At 42.2% G+C, this 18,713-nt stretch overlaps 1 protein-coding gene across 1 annotated transcript in view; it reads right to left on the reverse strand.

The window, feature by feature from the left end:
- The window catches only part of SH3RF3 (SH3 domain containing ring finger 3), a 95,252-nt gene that overhangs the window by 28,031 nt on the left and 48,508 nt on the right, over positions 1–18,713 (reverse strand). Inside the window, exons 5-8 of the mRNA XM_029964770.1 lie at positions 16,249–16,349; positions 11,968–12,138; positions 8,438–8,688; positions 4,199–4,503 (exon numbers count right to left, since the gene is read on the reverse strand). Coding sequence (XP_029820630.1) covers positions 4,199–4,503; positions 8,438–8,688; positions 11,968–12,138; positions 16,249–16,349 — 828 coding nt within the window. The remainder of the gene's footprint in view (positions 1–4,198; positions 4,504–8,437; positions 8,689–11,967; positions 12,139–16,248; positions 16,350–18,713) is intronic.

Below are 18,713 nucleotides of genomic sequence, written 5' to 3' on the forward strand. Positions count from 1 at the left end.
GGGTAGTACTTGTCCTGCACAAAAAAGCAGGGTCCCTATTTTAAAAAGCCCCCAAACCACAGGGGTTTGCTCCAGTTCCTCAGCTGGGGTCTCCATACCTTTTGTTCAGATGTTCAGAAGATTTGGGAACTGGGACTGAATTCCCCAAGTTTCAGATGGCTACACATGCAGACACTAGTAGCAAATGACAAAGGGAGAGCTCAAAGGAGCCCTTATACCACCCCAAACCCTTAAGGGAAATGGATGTTCTTAATTTGCTCTCTGTTTTACCTCTCTCCTGTCCCTGCGATTTTTGAAACCTGGAACAGAGTGACTTTGGGGGAAAATTAGTATTTTACTTCTGGTGAAGGAAACCTCCTTGGAAAAGAAGAAAAATTGGCTCAAGTAGGAAGTATTTGATAAAAAGAAGAAAGAGTCTCCTTTACATCTTGTTCTCTTCAACTACATTCTTAGATACATTTCACACTCTATATTTCAACTCCCCTGTTTCAGGCCCCCTGCCTGTGAGCTTCAAACAGCACCCATCACCTCCATGCTTCTCTGGTGACCCCTGCTATACCTGCCAGCAGCTGCCAATGCTCTTCTCTCTCCTATGCTGCCCTGACCCCCATTACCTCTTCAACTTCTGCCATGCTGCCTTGCCTTTATTCAGTTCATGACTTGTTATTCCTGCAGCGTCTGCAGTACCCCTGTATGAGCTGCCTTTCCTGCTACTTTATACTGGGTCTGTATAGCACTGAGACTTCTTTGATTTTCAAGTGTTCTACTTCTAAGCCTGTTTGTACCAGAGCACTTTCTAAGCACTGCTGCACAGTGGACTTAAGCAGTCTTTTCTCAGCTACCACCAGCAACTGGTAAAGGAGACCATATTTAAAACTGTTCCCCAAGTAGACAGAGGGCTGGTCAAAGAGCTGAGAAGTGGAGCACAAGCCCAGTTGCAGACAGGATGCTCTGTGGGTAGATGCATACTGACAAGTGAAGACTGGTATCATCAGGAACATGACAGTAAGACACTACTATTAGGGTGCCTAATGAATGTAAGTACCAAGGTTCATCTGCAGGTTTGGAAGTTTGGATCAAGATCTTCAAGAAATAAGCTGAAGTAGAGAACTAGAGATGTCAAAAAATAGACCTAAGGATTTATTTGCCACATTAATAGAAAATGAGCAATAAAACCATTCATGCTGAGCTAAAAATATAATCCTTAGGATCATTTCTGCTAGTGGCCTTTAAACCACAAGGAAATGAGTAAAAATTGGAATTGGAGTCCCTTGATTTTAGAGAAGTCCTGGGATCTGCCTATATCTGACTGCTGCACACCAACAGGAACCTGTGATATTGGCATATAAACGGTTGCACAGAGGAAAGCATGAACAGTGACGACAGCAAGGCTGTTTGCAAGGTAAAGTCAACTCCACCTTGGAACAAGCAACCCAAATAGCATATACAGACTCTCTGCAGAAGCTGCCCCTTGATGTCACATTTAGTATCCTTGAGTGGAATCTACATGGGAAATCATAATACATAAATTGTTAGAAGATCTTATCTTAAAATACTTTTCCCCACTATCTCCCAGCCCAGCTTTCAAGCAAGCAACCAACCTTGCTAAACTTATCATCTGAAGAAAATTCCCAAAGACCAATATATCTGACTATATCAGTGATAAATGCAAAAATCGCAACTTATCTCCACAGACCTCAAAAGAACCATGACAAACAATGGATCCTCATAATATTCATCCCTGAATGCAACCTACTTCTTATGTATCATGTGCCCTCTGTACCATAGTGAACTCACACTGACAATCCCTTCATGAAAGAAAACAATGGTTAATAACAAAAACTTGTCTTCTAAAACAGTCATTCTCCTTCTGATCATTCAGCCTTCATCCTCAGGGGTATCCTACAAAAGAAACTGAAAAGACTAAGGTAAGATTAAAGTTAATAATTTCATAGGACACCAAATATTTTTGATTCTAACGACAATGCTAATTTTATGGCACATTACAATTTACCTCACATATAGCTTGCTAATCTCAGTTTCTCAGGAGATAATTACCTGTGCATTTCTTCCATCCTGTGTTCAGTAGAGCTGAAGACCTTATTACCTCTCCTCTTACTAACTTCCTCTGTTCCTTTCATCTCAAAATACCTGACTGATTAATATAATGAAACTGAACTCAGAAAAATTGCTTCTGATCTTTGCTTATCTTGCAGTTTGCTAGCTATGCCCCTGCTTCTGTTTTTTGCTCCTCGATCTTGTCTGACTTTTTCCTATTAGGTGTACTCTTAATAGATACTGCCTTTCTCCACACTTATTCCTTACGAGTGTTATGACTATTCCCTATTTACCAAAAAACCTGCCCAACCATTCTCCACTTTGAAAATATCAGGCATGGTTCCAGATATGGTTCCAGTTCTGACTCACAGATACCTTTTTGAATAGTTATATGGATTTCTGTCTGGCATTATCTGAGCTCCCAATTGCTTGAAAGAAATATTTGGGCTTAGGCAAAGAATAGGAACACAATTAACTGGCCAAACATCAGTCACTATTTCTAAAAGGAAAGGAAACATTGTTAACTCAGATCTTTCTAAAATGAAAGTGAAATATGACATGGACAAGATTCGGGAATATGTTGTTCAATGTGGAACAGTTATGTATTTCCCAATCCAGTCAGAGATGAAAATTTTTATTGTCACTTCTGTTTGATACTTCCCAACTAGTGAACTGGCCTTTGGCAATGCTCATTGCAATGATGTCGTATATTATTTGCTTCTCCCCTTTATCCATGGAGCTCAAAAACCACTTTACTTTTCTGCATTCAAATTCAGTAACTTTAAGCTGTAACACCTTGGGAAAGGTTAACCAGTATGTTAGGACTGAACTCAATATAATTTTGCCTATAGACTTTCAGTGTGCATGAATTAAAATATATGGACCTATAGTTTAATACATTTTAGGAAGTATTAAATAAGACAGTACACAAAACTCTGAGGTAACATGAAGATCTACCATCTTCTGCCAAATGCCATACACTTCCTTGGACTTGCAGAAGTAGCAGGTATTATTCTGCTTGCACTACATGCAGTCCTTGATGCACACCTGGGAGTCATTCTTTGCAAGCACGTACCTGGATTTCACATCCAGGCTAGAATATCTACACCCTTTTTCTTTCACTGAAAGGCATTTAGAGAAAATTCAAAACAGGATTAAGGAGAGGATTTTAAAACTTGTATTCCTCATTTTGTGAAGCTAGGGGTTATCTGTGACCCCAGTGACCAGAGAGACCTACCACCTCAGTATTACCATGTAAAAAGTAACTGTTTACCCCATATGTTCCTGTCACCATGGAAAAACTCAGGAAATATATGGAAAAGATTTTTTGCAGGTTCAGAGGAAAAGCAGGCCCTCTCATCTCTTTCCCCTACTGAGATACAAACAAGGATCTTGCTCTGCTAAGCAGTAGGGAGATAATCTTCAGCATTGATATATGGGAACTGCTGATACAATGTAAATATTTGGTAAAAACAAAATATTTGCCAAGAACCTAAAAGACCATGTGCTTAAAGTAGCTCTCCACGCTGCCTTTCCTCAGCAAGGTGTACAAGGAAACGTGTACTCAGCTATCAGTTCCACTGCTGTCTCCTGAGAGATTGAACCTACAGTGCATCGTACCTACATCCCAATGAGCTATACTTAATTCCCTTCTCCTCTTCTGGCTGTGCCACTGCAAGTTTCTTGTAGAAACAGAAGTGCTTCTGGAGCAGTCAAACAGCTCCTGCTACTCATGAGCCAGTGTCTGTGGTACCTGCTGCAGGGCTGGTACCACCATCAGCTTCTTCAATGTCACAAGGCACATGCTTCTGACTTGGCCGTTGGGTTTCGATGGCCAAGAGCCCACCACAACATCTCTCTACACCACTGCAGATTTGCAGATCTCGGAGCCAATCATTGGAAGAAACACACAAATTCAGCTCAGTCAACCTCATTTCCCATCTGCGATCAGGTAACACGAGAGCACTGCTGAGGATGGTGTGCGGGAAAGGATGAAATGTGAAAATAATGTGAGATGAGGATGCCCAAGATGTTTGGTAATGGAAACCAGTTTCCACCCTCCCAGGTGGCTGCCAGGTCCCTCCTCAACAGCCCCACGGGAGGGAGACGCGGCAGGAGTGCGAGGCACAATGGCCCTTACCTTCTCGTTCTTCCTCTCCTCAGCTTTGCTGGCAGGTCCAGGGGTGACGGGGGCACACAGGGGCCCACTGCCCACCTCCCCATTGAGGTGGGCCGCGCTGACATTGGGCGGGGTGATGGCGGCGGCAGCGGAGGTGAGGGGGATGAGGGGCCGGGCCCCTGGTGCGGGCGGCTGGTGGCCGTGCTGGGGGGACACGGCGGGGTGAGGCCGAATGGCGGCTGCGGGCAGGCGGGAGGGCGAGCTGGGCGTCCGCAGGGGTGACACCGTGGCGGTGGGTCGGTCCGGGGCTGGCACCGTGGGGTGGGCTGCAGAAGGAGGACAGAGCACGGTTAAACCCGCCTTGCACTGGCAGATCTGGCCCTTCAGTGGCCATCACTGCCACAAGGTGCCAGGGCCTGACAGAGATAAGCTCTTAGCCTTAACCCAGGATATCTCAGCCTGGAAGTGTTTGCAGCTAATTCCCCTCTAGGCTGCAAAAGGCATGTCTGAAGTCACCAAAATTGGCTTGTCCTCCCCAGTGATGTGACTATCCCTGTTTATACTATCTTTTAAAAATACATTATCTAGTTCCAGCTGAGTTGTCTTCCAAACCTCCTCCTAACCTAATAGGTTTTAGAGCAATGCAACATGGGACCTAAAAGGTAGCCCAGATGATCCAGGCTGACGTAGCAGACAGCAATTACAAAGGAAAGTCTCTTGTTTCAGCCCTAAAAAAATGATCAACAGCACATCACTGTGCTGCACAGGATAAATTAAGCAGAAATCCATTGGAGGATTTCTGAGCTCAGCCTCCTCTCTGCCAGCAAAGTCCCTAAGGGACTATGCAGTGCCTTTTAGTCTGGCTGCCCCTGCTAAGCAAACTCTGCCTGCAAGCAGTGGGAACCAGAAATTAGTGCTTGTCTGTTTAACGGTGACTGTGACACACTGCCGAGGTCAACCCTTCAGGGATTCCGGAGCCTGTTGCATGCCTCATGTTGCAAAATATGTGACAAAGCTCCAGGTCCATTTCCACAACTATATTGTCTATGACTTCCAGGTTGGTTGATTGCATAGACGTAACCTAAGTACCACTCCACTTTAAGTATTTACAGCCTAGAAGTCAAGTTCACACCTAGACATTCCCTCACTTAAATGATTCAGTAATAGGACTGGCTGGAAAATGCCCATTTCATAAATGATTTCAAGGTTTCATAATCTTGTTTAGTTCTCTCTCAGTACAAAATTTGAACCTTTGAACATTCTTCTGTGAACAACCTACTCACTCACACCACAATAACCTCTATTCTGGTCAAGTTGTTCACCTGGGATGTGAAAACATAGGATCAGGTCACTGCACTGTTCTCTTCTGTGGAGAACACCTCTGGGAAGTTGTCAATTCCCTTTGCAACAGCACAGCTTTATGGTTGGTAGTTCTGTAGTTGAACTACATCCATTCCTGACAAAAACCGTTGAGTTCAGCAAATCAGCTTTTCTTTGACCAAGATGTATTGTACTGGAAAATTTCTGACCCACTTTGATCTGTGGTTTTCTTACAAGTTCATCTGAAGGATGCATTTTTATGCAGCTGGAATTCACTCAATCTATAACTAAACAACAATGCTAGAACAACCACTATTTTCTGTTTGTGGTAAAGAGTGGCACCCTTACCAGGGATTGAAATGAGACAATGCCATTAATCATACTCACTACACCAGCTGAGCATTCCCGGCAGGAGGGAATTTTCATCCCCCAGTCTTATGTCCTATTATCTGAAGCAATACTGAACATGATGGGCCAGTGACCATCAGATTAGTACCTCTCAAGTTTGTATTATTTTCCCTCACAGCAGCTTCTTGATTTTATAACATCTCTTTTTACTAATGTTGCTCATAGCAAATCAAACTATCATTAACCAGTCTGTAACTTGATGTGATTTTATCATGTAGCATCAGGAAGGCCCTAAAAGTTGTTATTACAGACACCTTCAAGACTACTATCACTATTAGTTACCATCCCCCCCTCCTTGAATTACCAAGAACATACACTGAAAGTGCAATTCAATTCCAGAGAGCCAGACAGGGCACCACTAGTTATTTTGAAGCAATTCACTCCTGATTTTCCCATTTGGAACCTGTGTGATGAGCAACCACTGCTATCAGAAATCTGATTTTCCGGGACAGTTAAGCTTGTAGGGTCAAAGTTTTGAATTACTGTTTGTAGGGAGCAATGGCTTTCCTAAATTTAGAGCAAAAGCACACTAATGCAATATCACTGCATGTACCTGGGTGCAGAACCCTGATTTGGTAATATTAGGTACAATACTTTCATGTAGGACTTGGTGTTTCCACACACAAAAAGGAAACAGAAAATATGAGAAACAGTAAAAGAAATGGCCTAAGAAAAATCAACTCTGAGCAGAGCTCTCATGTTTTATTCTGTAATTTTATCTGCTTACTGTTACAATGTATGCCTTTGCTCTGGATCTCTGTATCTGGACTGTGCTGCATCAAACATGCTATTAATTAGCAATGCTCACTGAAGGCTATTTTTGTTCTACACCACTCATATTTCATTTGGGGTGTATTCCTATATTAGTGGCCTTGTGCAAAATTGATTTGTTACTCATGTATATTGCAAGCCAACAGAAACGTGATTTGAATACTGTGCCAGCTTGCCTCTCTTGGAAAGCTTTTGCAAAAGTCAGTGCACTGACCTGTCCTGCAGGACTAAAGGGACCTTTTGAGGGGCTCTGATCCACAGGATACTGGTAAGGAAATCCATTACAGAGAAAATTACTGATAATCATGAAAATTTCCTTTTTTTATCCTGGAAAAGGTTTATTTAATTAAAATAAGAATCTCATGAACCTTCTGGAAGGGTTGGAGAACTCCCTGTTACGAGGTTTTGAAACAGTTCTGTGATCCCTGGATCACTTTGTCTGCCAACTCCTTGGCACTTGAGAGGTGTCGTAGTGACCTGGAGGAGCAATCTTAAATCAGGGAAGCTGCTGATGTGTAGCACAGCAGCACTGCGGAAGAAAGCTATGGGCATGCCAGGTCTCTGGGGCAAAACAATCCGTCACCTCAGTTTCAGGGGAGTCAGGAGGGCTCAGGAGGCACCAGGAGCACCTGAACAGTTCCTGAGAGCCTCACCTAAAAGGGGACATTTTTGGCTCGGCACTGTGGGAGCAGAAGGGCTTTTCAAAGGGTGTGACTTGAGGGGTAAGCAGCACTTTCCGAACTAAACAAAAAGAGGATAAATTGATTATCCCCCAGTGTGACATGGATACCATGTAAAGCACTGTTTGCTGAGCAGAGGAGTCCGCGCTGTTCGAGATTCAGATTCACATGTATTTTATTATGTTTTCTTCCCTTTGGTCTGGACTGTGTAGGAGGTGAGATTAGATGGTCATAATGGTGCCTTCTGGCTTCAAAAGGTATGAATCCATGACTTACTTCACAGGGTATTTCTCATTTGTGCTTGCTCTGTTTTATATCTAAGACCTCAGTTTTGAGCAGTCACAGTTCTTACTGATCTGCCTTTGCAAACACAATGGCTCACATCCCTATATAATATCAGAAACAAAATGTTTTAAATTTTGCTAAAAAGTTCCACCCCAGGATTTACTTTTACTTTATTCAACATCAGAGGCTGTTTAACATCAGGGAAAGGGGAATAAATTGTACTCTAGAAAATTGTGCTGTACATCAGAAAGGGAACCTAGAAAGAACAGAGGCCCCCTGGTGCAAGAAGCTCTTATTTTCACTTCAAAAGGTGGCAGCATTTTTCAGATCTTTTTCTTTATCACTAGCACTGGGTCCCATTCTGCCTAATAAATACCTTTCATCCCTGAAGCCCAATGAAATACTTCTTAATTTTAAGGTGTGTATTACTTGCCCTGCAATACAGGCAGTATTTTTCTGTCAGTAAACCAACTGGACTCAGAACTGTTAATCTCCCCAGGATGCAGGGTGCTTGCTTTCCCTCAGATAAATTGTATAAATATTTGTAAACACTATAATCTATTTCAGCTGTAGCAACAGAACAATCTGATAAACACAACGTGGTTCCCAGAGATCAATAGAAACCCATAAATATTACAAGCAAAGAAAACATACTCTATCCCACATTGACTGAGCTGTGACTAAAACGAGAAAGAAAGCTGTGGGGACAGGCAAGTTCTAGAGGCTTGCCTGTTCAAGAGGTAAAACATCAATCCTCCCTACACAGGGTGAGAGGCGCTGATGGGTGTGCACTTACCTATCTGCATGGTGTTGCGGGGCTGGCTGGCTGGCTGCTGAGCTGAGTACCGCAGGCAGTTATTCAGCTGTGGAGAGGCTGCCTGCAGCTGGGGATGTGTCTGGGGAGTGGTGATAGGAACAACTGGTCTGACAGTTGTGGTGACATTGGTGTGACTGGCCCCGATGGGGTGGATGGCTCCTGGAGCTACTTTTGTTGTCGGAACTCCTCCAGCTCCGCTGTTCCTGGGCTGCCCAGCTCCCACTGGCACCCTGTACGGAACCAAGGCACAGCGTAAGCATGTTGCAGAGACCCCAATACCCAACCACAGTGCTGATAAGCACCCCCAGTTACTTAGGAGTTTTAACATGATACTCTATCAGTTGTTAAAATAAACTGAGATACAGATATACATTTATCTTTATAGAGCCCAGTCTTAAGCATGCTGGAGGACATTTTCACCCCTTTATCCTACAGGAAGAAGTGCAGGGTAAAAATGGAAAAGATAATTTATCTCATCAATTTTTTATTATGCTACATTTCTGTCTGAATAGCTTCTAGTAAAATCACAAATCTTAATTCAGAGGAAATAAGTATCTCCCAAATGTCATTTTGTGTGCCAGAGGCTATTTCACACAGAGTGATAATTAAAACATACTCAGAGATCTTTTCTTGGGACCAAACCTGCATACAGCCCTACAGGGAGAAACAAGGATGGATAATGCCAAATCTGTGTGTGGCTATTGAAGGGGACTGAGAAGCAGCAGACTTGACAGGGCTTGGCTTGGCTGAACATTTACCCTACTGATGTAACCAGCCCTAGCTTAGACTTGCTAAGGGAATGCAAAAGGGAAGGGAATGCAGCTGACCTGAATGAAAAAGAAATCCAAACAGTAATCGACCCCTCTTTCATTTCTCGCTTAAACTGTATACATAATCTGTATTTCATCTGAGTGGCCAGGTAGACCTCAGAGGAAAGGGACGAGGCTCTTTCTCCCATATGATGAGTTCAGACTACAGCATGTCTTGATCCTCTTACCACTGAGCTAGACACTCTCTGACCAAGACAGGAGGACACTGCAGAGAACAGACGGACACCAATGGACAAACTCAGCCGCTGCTCAGTAGCTCGTTCTCTGAGTTTCTTACTCAGGGTCCTGAATAATTTCAATGCCCACCAATAAATGCCATGAAACAGAGGGATCATTTTATGCTGTTCTTCTCTCTGGGGCTGCTCCTTGTGTGAAGGTCCTCCTCCAGGAAAGGACAGCACAGGGATATGAGGCAGAACAAAGCAAGATGAAGGAAATGGAAATGCGGCAGTGCAAGAGACTAGCAAGGGAGGAGAGAATAACAGAAAAAGTACAAGAGCCAACTACAGGAGGTGGACTGGGAGAACTTCTGGGTCCCCAAGATTGTTGTGTGGAAAACAGAGAGGAGAAGATCAGAAGGAAGGAGTATGCTGAACAATCTGGTCTGATTCAGAGGACATGAATGACAGAATAAGTAACCCTAAGAAAAGAGTAGAAAAGGGAAGAGACAAAAGAGTGAAATTCTGATAGAAAAAGACCAACACACAGGTTGGAAGATATGGTCCAAAAGTGCAAAATATAGCTATCCCTTCTGCCCAATCCTCCCTCCCCCAAAACCACAAGAGGAAAGACAACACTGTGCTGTCAGTGACTTGACTTATCTCATGGTGCAAGGTTTACCTGGAACACATTTTGCTAAATGAATCTGAATTTTTTTTCTTCAATTTTTTTTATAAACCTATAGGTTGGGAAAAACTGGGAATCTCACCAGATGGAAATTTTTACTGTCTGTCATCTGCTATGAAGAGCTGGCAAGGTGGCAGGAAGGTTCAGCTGAGCTGACTTGGCCATCTGCACTAGACTGAGTTTGCCAGAAAAGCACACCTAACAGTCCACTGAGAGCTGTGGTCAGGCAAACATGCATGCTGACAGGTACAGAAACTATCTGTGACTCCCACAGAGATGGATAGATGTTGGATGTGGCAAATTTCCTCTGCTGCCCTTTACCTGTCTGTCCATCTAAAGAGTCTTGTTCTTTTTCCACCACAGTCTGTTCATGCATGTTTTGGCAGCTTATAAATCTAGTTCAGTGTTATTAAATTCATGGACAACTTCTTTTCCTTGGGTTTTGTAAGGAGTGGCAGAAAAACATGTATGAATCTGATCTTTTTTGCTGTCAAAGGACAGCAAAATATGCTGAAAGTGCAGCAAATAGGAGATTTTGTTGCTATCAGATTTTTCATGCTCTTCTCCCTAAGAGTGATTTGCACGGGAACTTAATTAGCTCACAGGATCATAAATATAATCATAAAGCTGCTTTTGGGTTTTGTGGAAAGCACTTTTGCCCTTTAGCACTTCTCTGTCTTGTTCTAGCTGTGACATGCTGCATTTAATAAAGTCTTGCTGATTCAGATCACCAACCCTTCAGCACAAACTTCCTTACTAATTAAAAACTGAAGAGGTAAGGAGTAAAGGCAGCCAAGGAGCTCTATAAAATAAGGTAAATACATTTAGGTTGATGAACTGTGAAGAACCAGTGAATTAATATTTGGTTTTTTTTTTACCGAAATGCAATATTAGGACTGTCAGCAGGCTTAGCTATCTTCTAATCTGCTCTAAACTTTTGGTATTGCTCAGCCCACAAATTACAGACTTGACATAAACTGTAGATGGAACAAAACTGGATCAATTTTTCAAAATCAACACTGTCTGAATTGTGAAGTGCTTTTCCCTGGAGAGGAGTGAAAGATGGTGGAGGCAGTGTACATGTGGGAGGAGGGACTGAGCATATGAAAAGCAGTGAGCTGAGTTTGCAAATCCACAGTTTGTCTAAAGGAGACATGGGCATACATGTGGCACCATTCACCTGCAAGGAGTATGTGGGGCAATCAGTCTGGGACACAGCGATGAACTTTCTTCTCATCTTTCAGACTATTTCAGAGTGGGCTCTAGATCAGAAACAACCTTTGACTTGGTGTTGTCCAATATACCAAACTCTGAAAAATGGCATTGCTCCCCAAAACATGCTATTCTTTCCTTTTCTCATCTTCTGCAATGGAGATGGGTAGCTAAAATCAGACAATTTACTGAACTCTCCTACCACTTCTGAATTTTAACAGTTCAAACATTAGTCCAGATCCAAACCATTCCAGATCTTTGCTTTAAGAAAAACAAAATCTACAAGAGAAGCTACTGAAAAGCAAGATACAAGCATTTCTTATTTTGTTACATGTCCAGTAGTTTTATAACAACAACAAAGTGTTTAGCCAACAGATTCTTTACAAAAGTAAAACCTGGGCTTATCGGAGATTATAAATGCCATCAATCCAGTACAACTACTGCAGTCTCCTGAGGACATGGATAACTCCAATGCTACAACCAGCAAGTTTCATTACTGAAGTCTGCAACGCCACCAGAAAATTTCTGGAAGGGAAATGTGATTTCAGAGCAGAGCTACGTTCTTTTCAGTGTCCTCCAGATGCAGAGAACTCAGCCCCAGTTCAGGCCAGTGGTCCTCACCTTGAGACAGGTGTCACATAGTTGCCTGGGAAGACACCGGACATCCCACTCCTCAGAGATGTCCCCTTGAACCAGCCGTCCTGGCACTTCTCAATGACCCGGTACATCTCACCTTTGCGGAGCTCCAGCTCATCGTTCTTCTGGGGCTTGTAGGCATACAGGGCTAGGTAGCTGTGGGGAGAGGTCACACAGGAAGAGAGCACACAGATGGCATCAACCACCACTTGTCCCGCTCCAACTCCAGCCCCACAGAGTAGAAAGTGAGCAGAAGCAATGTTAAGAAATTGGGATTGAAAAGGGACATCATTACAGCATATCAAACAAGGAAGGGCAGAGACTGGATTCCAAGACAATAAGGGAATAACTAATCAGAGTAAAGTAGGCTGTAATTTAGAAATTGATGAGACATACTTCTCACTCAGGGCACAACCAAAGCGAAACACTGCCACACAAAGCAGCACTGAAGTTAAGGACTTAGCAGCAGTTGCAAAAAGACAAGACAATTACAGAGACAGCCAGAGCAACAAGGACTAGAGTAAGAGGGCTTTGCAAAGCCTAACATTTGTATAAAGCATATATTCATATGCTTTAGGGTGGGAGCCTATTGCGGAGTTTCAGAAGAAACTTTTCTTATGGGTAGGCTACTTCAAAAGCACTTACGACAGCTTTACTTGCATCTTTCTCAACACTATTTATGCTGGTCAAGTTTAGCAACAACACACCAAACTGTTCTGATCTGGTAGTTCTTGTACCATATGGGTAAAACAAAAGTGACAGAGGGACAAATTCTGTTAAGGGGCTTTTCACTTCAGTAGGTGAAGTGGTAGAATTTGGCTTTAGATGTTTTGCATGTAAATATTCTAATAAATCTTTAATAATGATCCAATATGTAGAACTTTTTATTTATTTAATTATAGCTTTTATTTATTCCCTTTGTTTAGAATCTTTCTATTTATCTCTCCTTTGTTCTTCTGTTACTACTTCAGGGATGTGTCTAGCATTGTAAAATGACTACAGCTTAAAGTCCCTAAAGATATTCTCTCTGTTTAAAGAAATTCTTGTTGAAAATTAAGAATGATTGCTTGCACTTTGGGAAATAATGGAGAGTTGGGATAGAACAGCAAGAGTGCACACACAGAACAACATTTTCTTTGTAAATACTGTTTGGTTTTTTTTTTTTTTTTTGTTATGTAGCTTTTCTACAGATGCAGAAAGGGATTTCTGGTAATTCTTGATCAAGGTTATGCCTTCTTGAGTTTTTCTTTATTTATTTGTTCTTTACAGACAGTGAAGAGAGGTTAAGACAAATGGGAAAACACTTACAGAATGTGCATTTACACTACAAAGTACAGCAGAATACTCTTAGGCTCAGGGGTGGGTGAGAAGAGGCTCACTGCCCACCTTATAGCAGTGAACCAGAGAAATAATGAAAACTATAACCATCGTGATTGCAGATTTTCAACCAATAAAAATGATACATGACCTTTTACTTCTGCTCTCCGGGAAATATAATTCAGGAATAAATCCTGTTAGTTTTTTTGATTCTACTCCTTTACTGTATCAGTAGATTTTTTTATTTTTATTCTGAAGACAGTAAATAAACAGCAGTAATGAGCAGAATATGAAATATTGGTAACAGCTCCTAGGGGAATGCTTAGGCTGATGTGCCTGGCTCTGTTTACCATGCGTGTGGGGTACAAAGACCTAATCAGAAACTGTATTTCATTAGTCAACAGATGGGAGGAAACACCCTGCACATCCTTTGTTTAGCCTATGTAATCAGGTGGTCTTGAGCAGGTCTGTAGCTGTTTACACGATGGAAAACATGAGGCTACATATGAACTGAAGAACACCAGAATGTGTCACCCTGACAAGAAATAAGGTTGCATGCTTCGGTGCTGATCTTTCAGCACTGCACTCTGCAAGGACATAACAGAGAGTGCCAGACTGCAGTCACTCGAGGGAGCAGAAAGTGTGGCTTTGACTACCACTTTTGAAGTTGCTGCTTACACAGGGCTCAGATTCAGAAGCTATGGGCAAGGCAGGGGGTCAAGGACAGAGCATTTTAGATAGACTCACTTAGCCTTTTTCCCCAAGGGGCTACATGTAATAATGTAATTTACAGGTGGAGATGCTGGAAGAAGGTGCAAGGAAAATTACCCTAATTGGATCACAGGCTGTTGTGCCTTGCAGCTATATCTAGCTCTCCTCCTAGCTTCTTTCTGTTCTCTCCTACTAGCTTCACCCTGCAAATTCCCCCAAATCAGCCACCACTAAATCTGAATATCCAATATCACAATAAGCCTAAACATTCTCTGGATAGAACAGAGACTAAAAGAAGGTTTACAACAGCCCAGCATGGACACCATACCAAAACAGACCAATCTCTGTATGGCTAAAGTGATGAAAGCTTGTATGTGATAAGCAAATATGGTGACCCTGGGACAATGGAAGTGGTCAGGGCTTTCTTTGTGGACCAGCGATCCCACCACCTACGTGGGGCAGTGAGGATGTCTGTCCCTGGGGGTGTCCTCTATTAGTTGCAAAGAGGCAAGGGGTTCTCCAAACCCAGTGACAGGCCCCGCCTGGGTCCATTGCCCCACCCTATGGGGACAGGCATATGCTCCATGTGTTGGCAGAGAGCGGGCTGTGGAAGAGCTGGCACGATGCCTGCTCTTATCCATGGCTGAAAACAATTTGAGTTCAGGCAGCTTCCCTCACCAGCAAGTGTTTCTGGGTTTTTCCTCTGGCAGGAAATCAGGTCTAGCAGTCCCATTTGCTGAGGCTGACTTTGACTTAAGCCAAAGTCTTTGGACTCGAACACATTTCACTATTCTCTAGATTTTAGGTGTAAAACTTCACCACCTAACTCCCTACAACCTAGAAGAAAGTGTTAAAACAATGAAATCTTCCAAAATGCAATATCAAGTTATTCTGAGATATATGAAACAGTGAGGCTAAGGGTTAGGGAGTGGGACCTAGAAGAAACTAAAATGTTTATTAGAAGTTCCCTAAAAAAAGGTTTAAGTGAGAAGGTAGTTTATGTTCTTGGACTTGGGGATTTGCCTGTGACTCTACTTATAATGCAGAAGTCCCGGGGCTCTGTCTAGGTTGCACCTCCCCACTACTGCTACAGCTTTCAAATAACACATCCTCTTTGACTGGAACTTGGCTCGCAAATGCAAAATGACAGACTGGATTACAAGGCTGCTTCACAAGGGAGATGACAGAAGCACGGGAGAGAGAAAGGGAGGGTTGCTGAGGCATGGAGTCAGGGGCATTGCCAGAGAGCTGCAAAATGTCCTGATTCAGCAACTAAATACTGGAAATATTGCCAGTTACTGCTTCCTACTCAGGGCAAAGTTTGAAATAAATTTGTGCCCCACTATGTGCCATGCAAGCTGCACAGGGTGACTACAGGATGATGACGAGACCTCTCTGTGGGGCATTCAGTGATGTTTGGTACCTCTCAGGTATAAAGATCTCAACTTAGTAGCCAAGAAGAAATGTGTTTGGTTCTGTTCCAACAATAGGGGGTATTGTTCTTAAAGAATATTTCCTATGTTATTTTTTAGGATTTTATTTGTGAATTCAGACCTCGTTTTAGCCATATCATAAAGCCCCAAAATGTGGGTGTGCATATGTGTATGTGTCTCTATAGTTGTCTTGCTTTCACAAGGTGTATGTGTTGAGAGGAAAGGGTTCAGTAGTTTAACTAGACAGGTATCAGATAAACCAACCAGACTAGTAGAGACTTAATGAAGTCTACTCTTTTTGTTCTGTATCTAATAAATGTTCTGTTATTCTACACACTGTTCAATAAGCCCATATTCCCAAGATATGAAGTTCATTCATTGCCTTTGTTCATTCACTGTTTATGGCACTGAAAAAATGCAATTGGGTAATTTTTTCTGGTTAACGATGAATGTATTGGTGTTTGATTGCATGGGACCACACCTTTATAAGAGGCTTTAAATGAAGGAAGATTTTCTTTAGCTGCGAGGTGTTCAGTTTGCTTCACTGTGGTTCGTACAGCTATAATAATTAAAGTCTAAAAGAGCTCACAGACAAAGGGGGTAGTCTTGCCTTTTTCTACTAATTTTTCAATTTCAGAAGAGGCTGCCTCATGTATGAAATTGCAGTCTCTCTCTTCTCAGAATGCTCCTGAACTGAGATTTGGGCTTTCAGATTTTAAACACACACACACACACACACGCACGTGCACACATGCACACACAATTGGAAACAAAAAGAACACAGTGACTGAGATGAGCTGCTTACATATTGAGGGGGAGCTGGACCTTCGGTGGTGTTCCCTGATCTCCAATTATTGCACTTGTCCTGGGACCAGCCACTGTGGCTGTTCCAATCAAAGAGGAATCCTGAAAATACACAAAGAACACAAGAGGATTTAAGATGAAGCCCATTGTTTCCTAAATTGCTATGGGGTGAAGGCACAAAGGAAAAAACCCATATATTTTATTAAATTCCCAGATTTTCTAACTTCATGATACTGCATTAAAAAAGACATCTTTTAGCCTTACATATTCCAAAAATATATTTCTGACACAAAGGATATCAGGTTATTAGCAGAATTTCTACCTGTCAGAGAAATTTTAGCTGTATTTCATGTGCAGATCTTAAACGTTTTAGAACATTAAACTACTTGACTATTTTGTAAAATCAGCTCAAAATATGTATCTCTGCAATAGTACCTTCTCTGATAAAGGTAACCTTTTCCCTTCAAAAACTTGTTTTTTAAATCAGTACTTTTTTGGCTAATGGTTATGGATCTATGGAGAAGAAGATACTACTCAATTTCCAAAATTCAGTCTCGTTTCTATATATTGTTTTTATCATCATGAATATTATTCTCATTAAAAAAAAGGTGACTATACCACCCACAACGTAACTCTGAATGAAGAAAGTAGTAAACTGCACTTTTACCCCAGAAAATAAATCTCCACTCTCATACAGACAACTGGGCAGATCTTCTCCTGCTATTAATGTGAAAGGCAATTCTAAATGTAATCATTCATTTCTCAAAGCTTAATGCTCAGCCAAAGTATGTAGGGTAAACCCTTTTGAGATGTCTCACCAAAGTCCTCATTCATCTATGTCAAAAATGAATCTTGACTGGAAACTTCTCCTGAAGTAATGCCAAGGCCTGTAGCAACAAATCTTCACTGCAGACAGGGCAGAGCTGGGCTGATGGGACTTGGTTTACTAGAGCAAAAAGCTTTTTTGGTAAATCTAACCAAATACTGTATGCACATCCATATGCAGAATGGCTCTACAAAGTAGGAACCAAAGTTTACACACAAGTTGCAGGTTCAGGCAGAGCGTGGTACACACAGCAAAGATTCTGAGCAGTTCATAGGCCTCCAGTGCAGCTTTTCTGTTTCCAAATTCTATCTAACAAACAGTAATTAATTGATTTTAGGAACACAAACATAGAGGCATTTTTTGCTTTTACAAATGACACTGAATTAAACCAAGACATTGAGTTAAACCAAGACACACATTTCTCCTTAATTATTGGATTTCAATGTTACCTCATTCTAAAGAAGCCCACATAATTATTACAGTATTCTGTCTTGACAGTGCATTGCTAAGTTTTATTGCTTTGCTGTGTATGAACACAGTATCATTAGGAAATTGTGCAGCAAAACATGAAGACACTGCACTGTGATTCCATAGCTTTTGGCAAAAAAACAGATGTCTCATCTCTCACCAACATCTCCACTCAATCATGAAGTTGCAGTGACAAGTACAGCTCCTTTTTCTCATTATTTCCTCTAACTTTCTGGCTGCTTGCTCAAAGAAAGAAGGATCCAGGTAGCTCTTAGTCCTACATGAAAAGTAAGCGTTCTTTCCAGTAACTAAGGCTTTGTTAATACTGCCTGTCAGTGAGATAATATCAACTTACAGAAAAAAACACAACAACCCACTAAAAAATTTAGGGGTAGCTGGAGAATGATCCCTCATTTGTTATTTTGGGCTGGTTAATGGGGTTAGGGATTGCGGAAGATGCTGGGCTGAGACACCTGGCAGCTGCCTCATCCAGAAGGTGAGAAATTAACTGGTTCAAGCTCCTTCATCTCATGCCACCACTGCATGCCTGCTCTGAGCTAGAGAAACTGTCTCTAAGAAAACAGAAAATGCATCAGTCCCCACCCTTTCTCACTAGGAAAAATAATTTTGGTTTTACCTCATGAAAAAACCAGACCTGACTGAACAGCCTCAGGGTGCAACTGTAAAGACAGAGAAGATCACAGCAGGATAGAATAGGACAGAAAGGGATGGAATGGAACGGAATGGAATGGACTAGACTAGACTAGACTGGACTAGACTAGACTAGACTAGACTAGAATATTGTGTTGGAAGTGACCTGCAGCAATCATCTAGTCCAACTCAGTCCATCTGACCACTTCAGGGCTGACACGTTTGAGGCATCAACCACCTCTCTAGGAAGCCTGTTCCAGAGTTGACCAATCTCTTGTAAAGAAATGCTTCCTAATGTCCGGTCTGAACCTCCCCTGGGGCAGCTTTAAACCATTCCCATGCATCCTGTCAATGGATACCAGGGAGATGGTATCAGCACCTCCCTCTCCACTTCCCCTCCTCAGGAAGCTTTAGACAGCAATGAGGTTGCTCCGCAGCCTGCTTTTCTCCAAGCTAGACAAACTGTCCTCAGCTACTCCTCATAGGACATTCCTTCCAGCACTTCCACCAGCTTTGTAGCC

This window comes from Manacus vitellinus, unplaced genomic scaffold (genome assembly GCF_001715985.3).
Source record: "Manacus vitellinus isolate BGI_N305 unplaced genomic scaffold, ASM171598v3 scaffold_7_pilon, whole genome shotgun sequence".
NCBI lineage: Eukaryota > Metazoa > Chordata > Aves > Passeriformes > Pipridae > Manacus > Manacus vitellinus.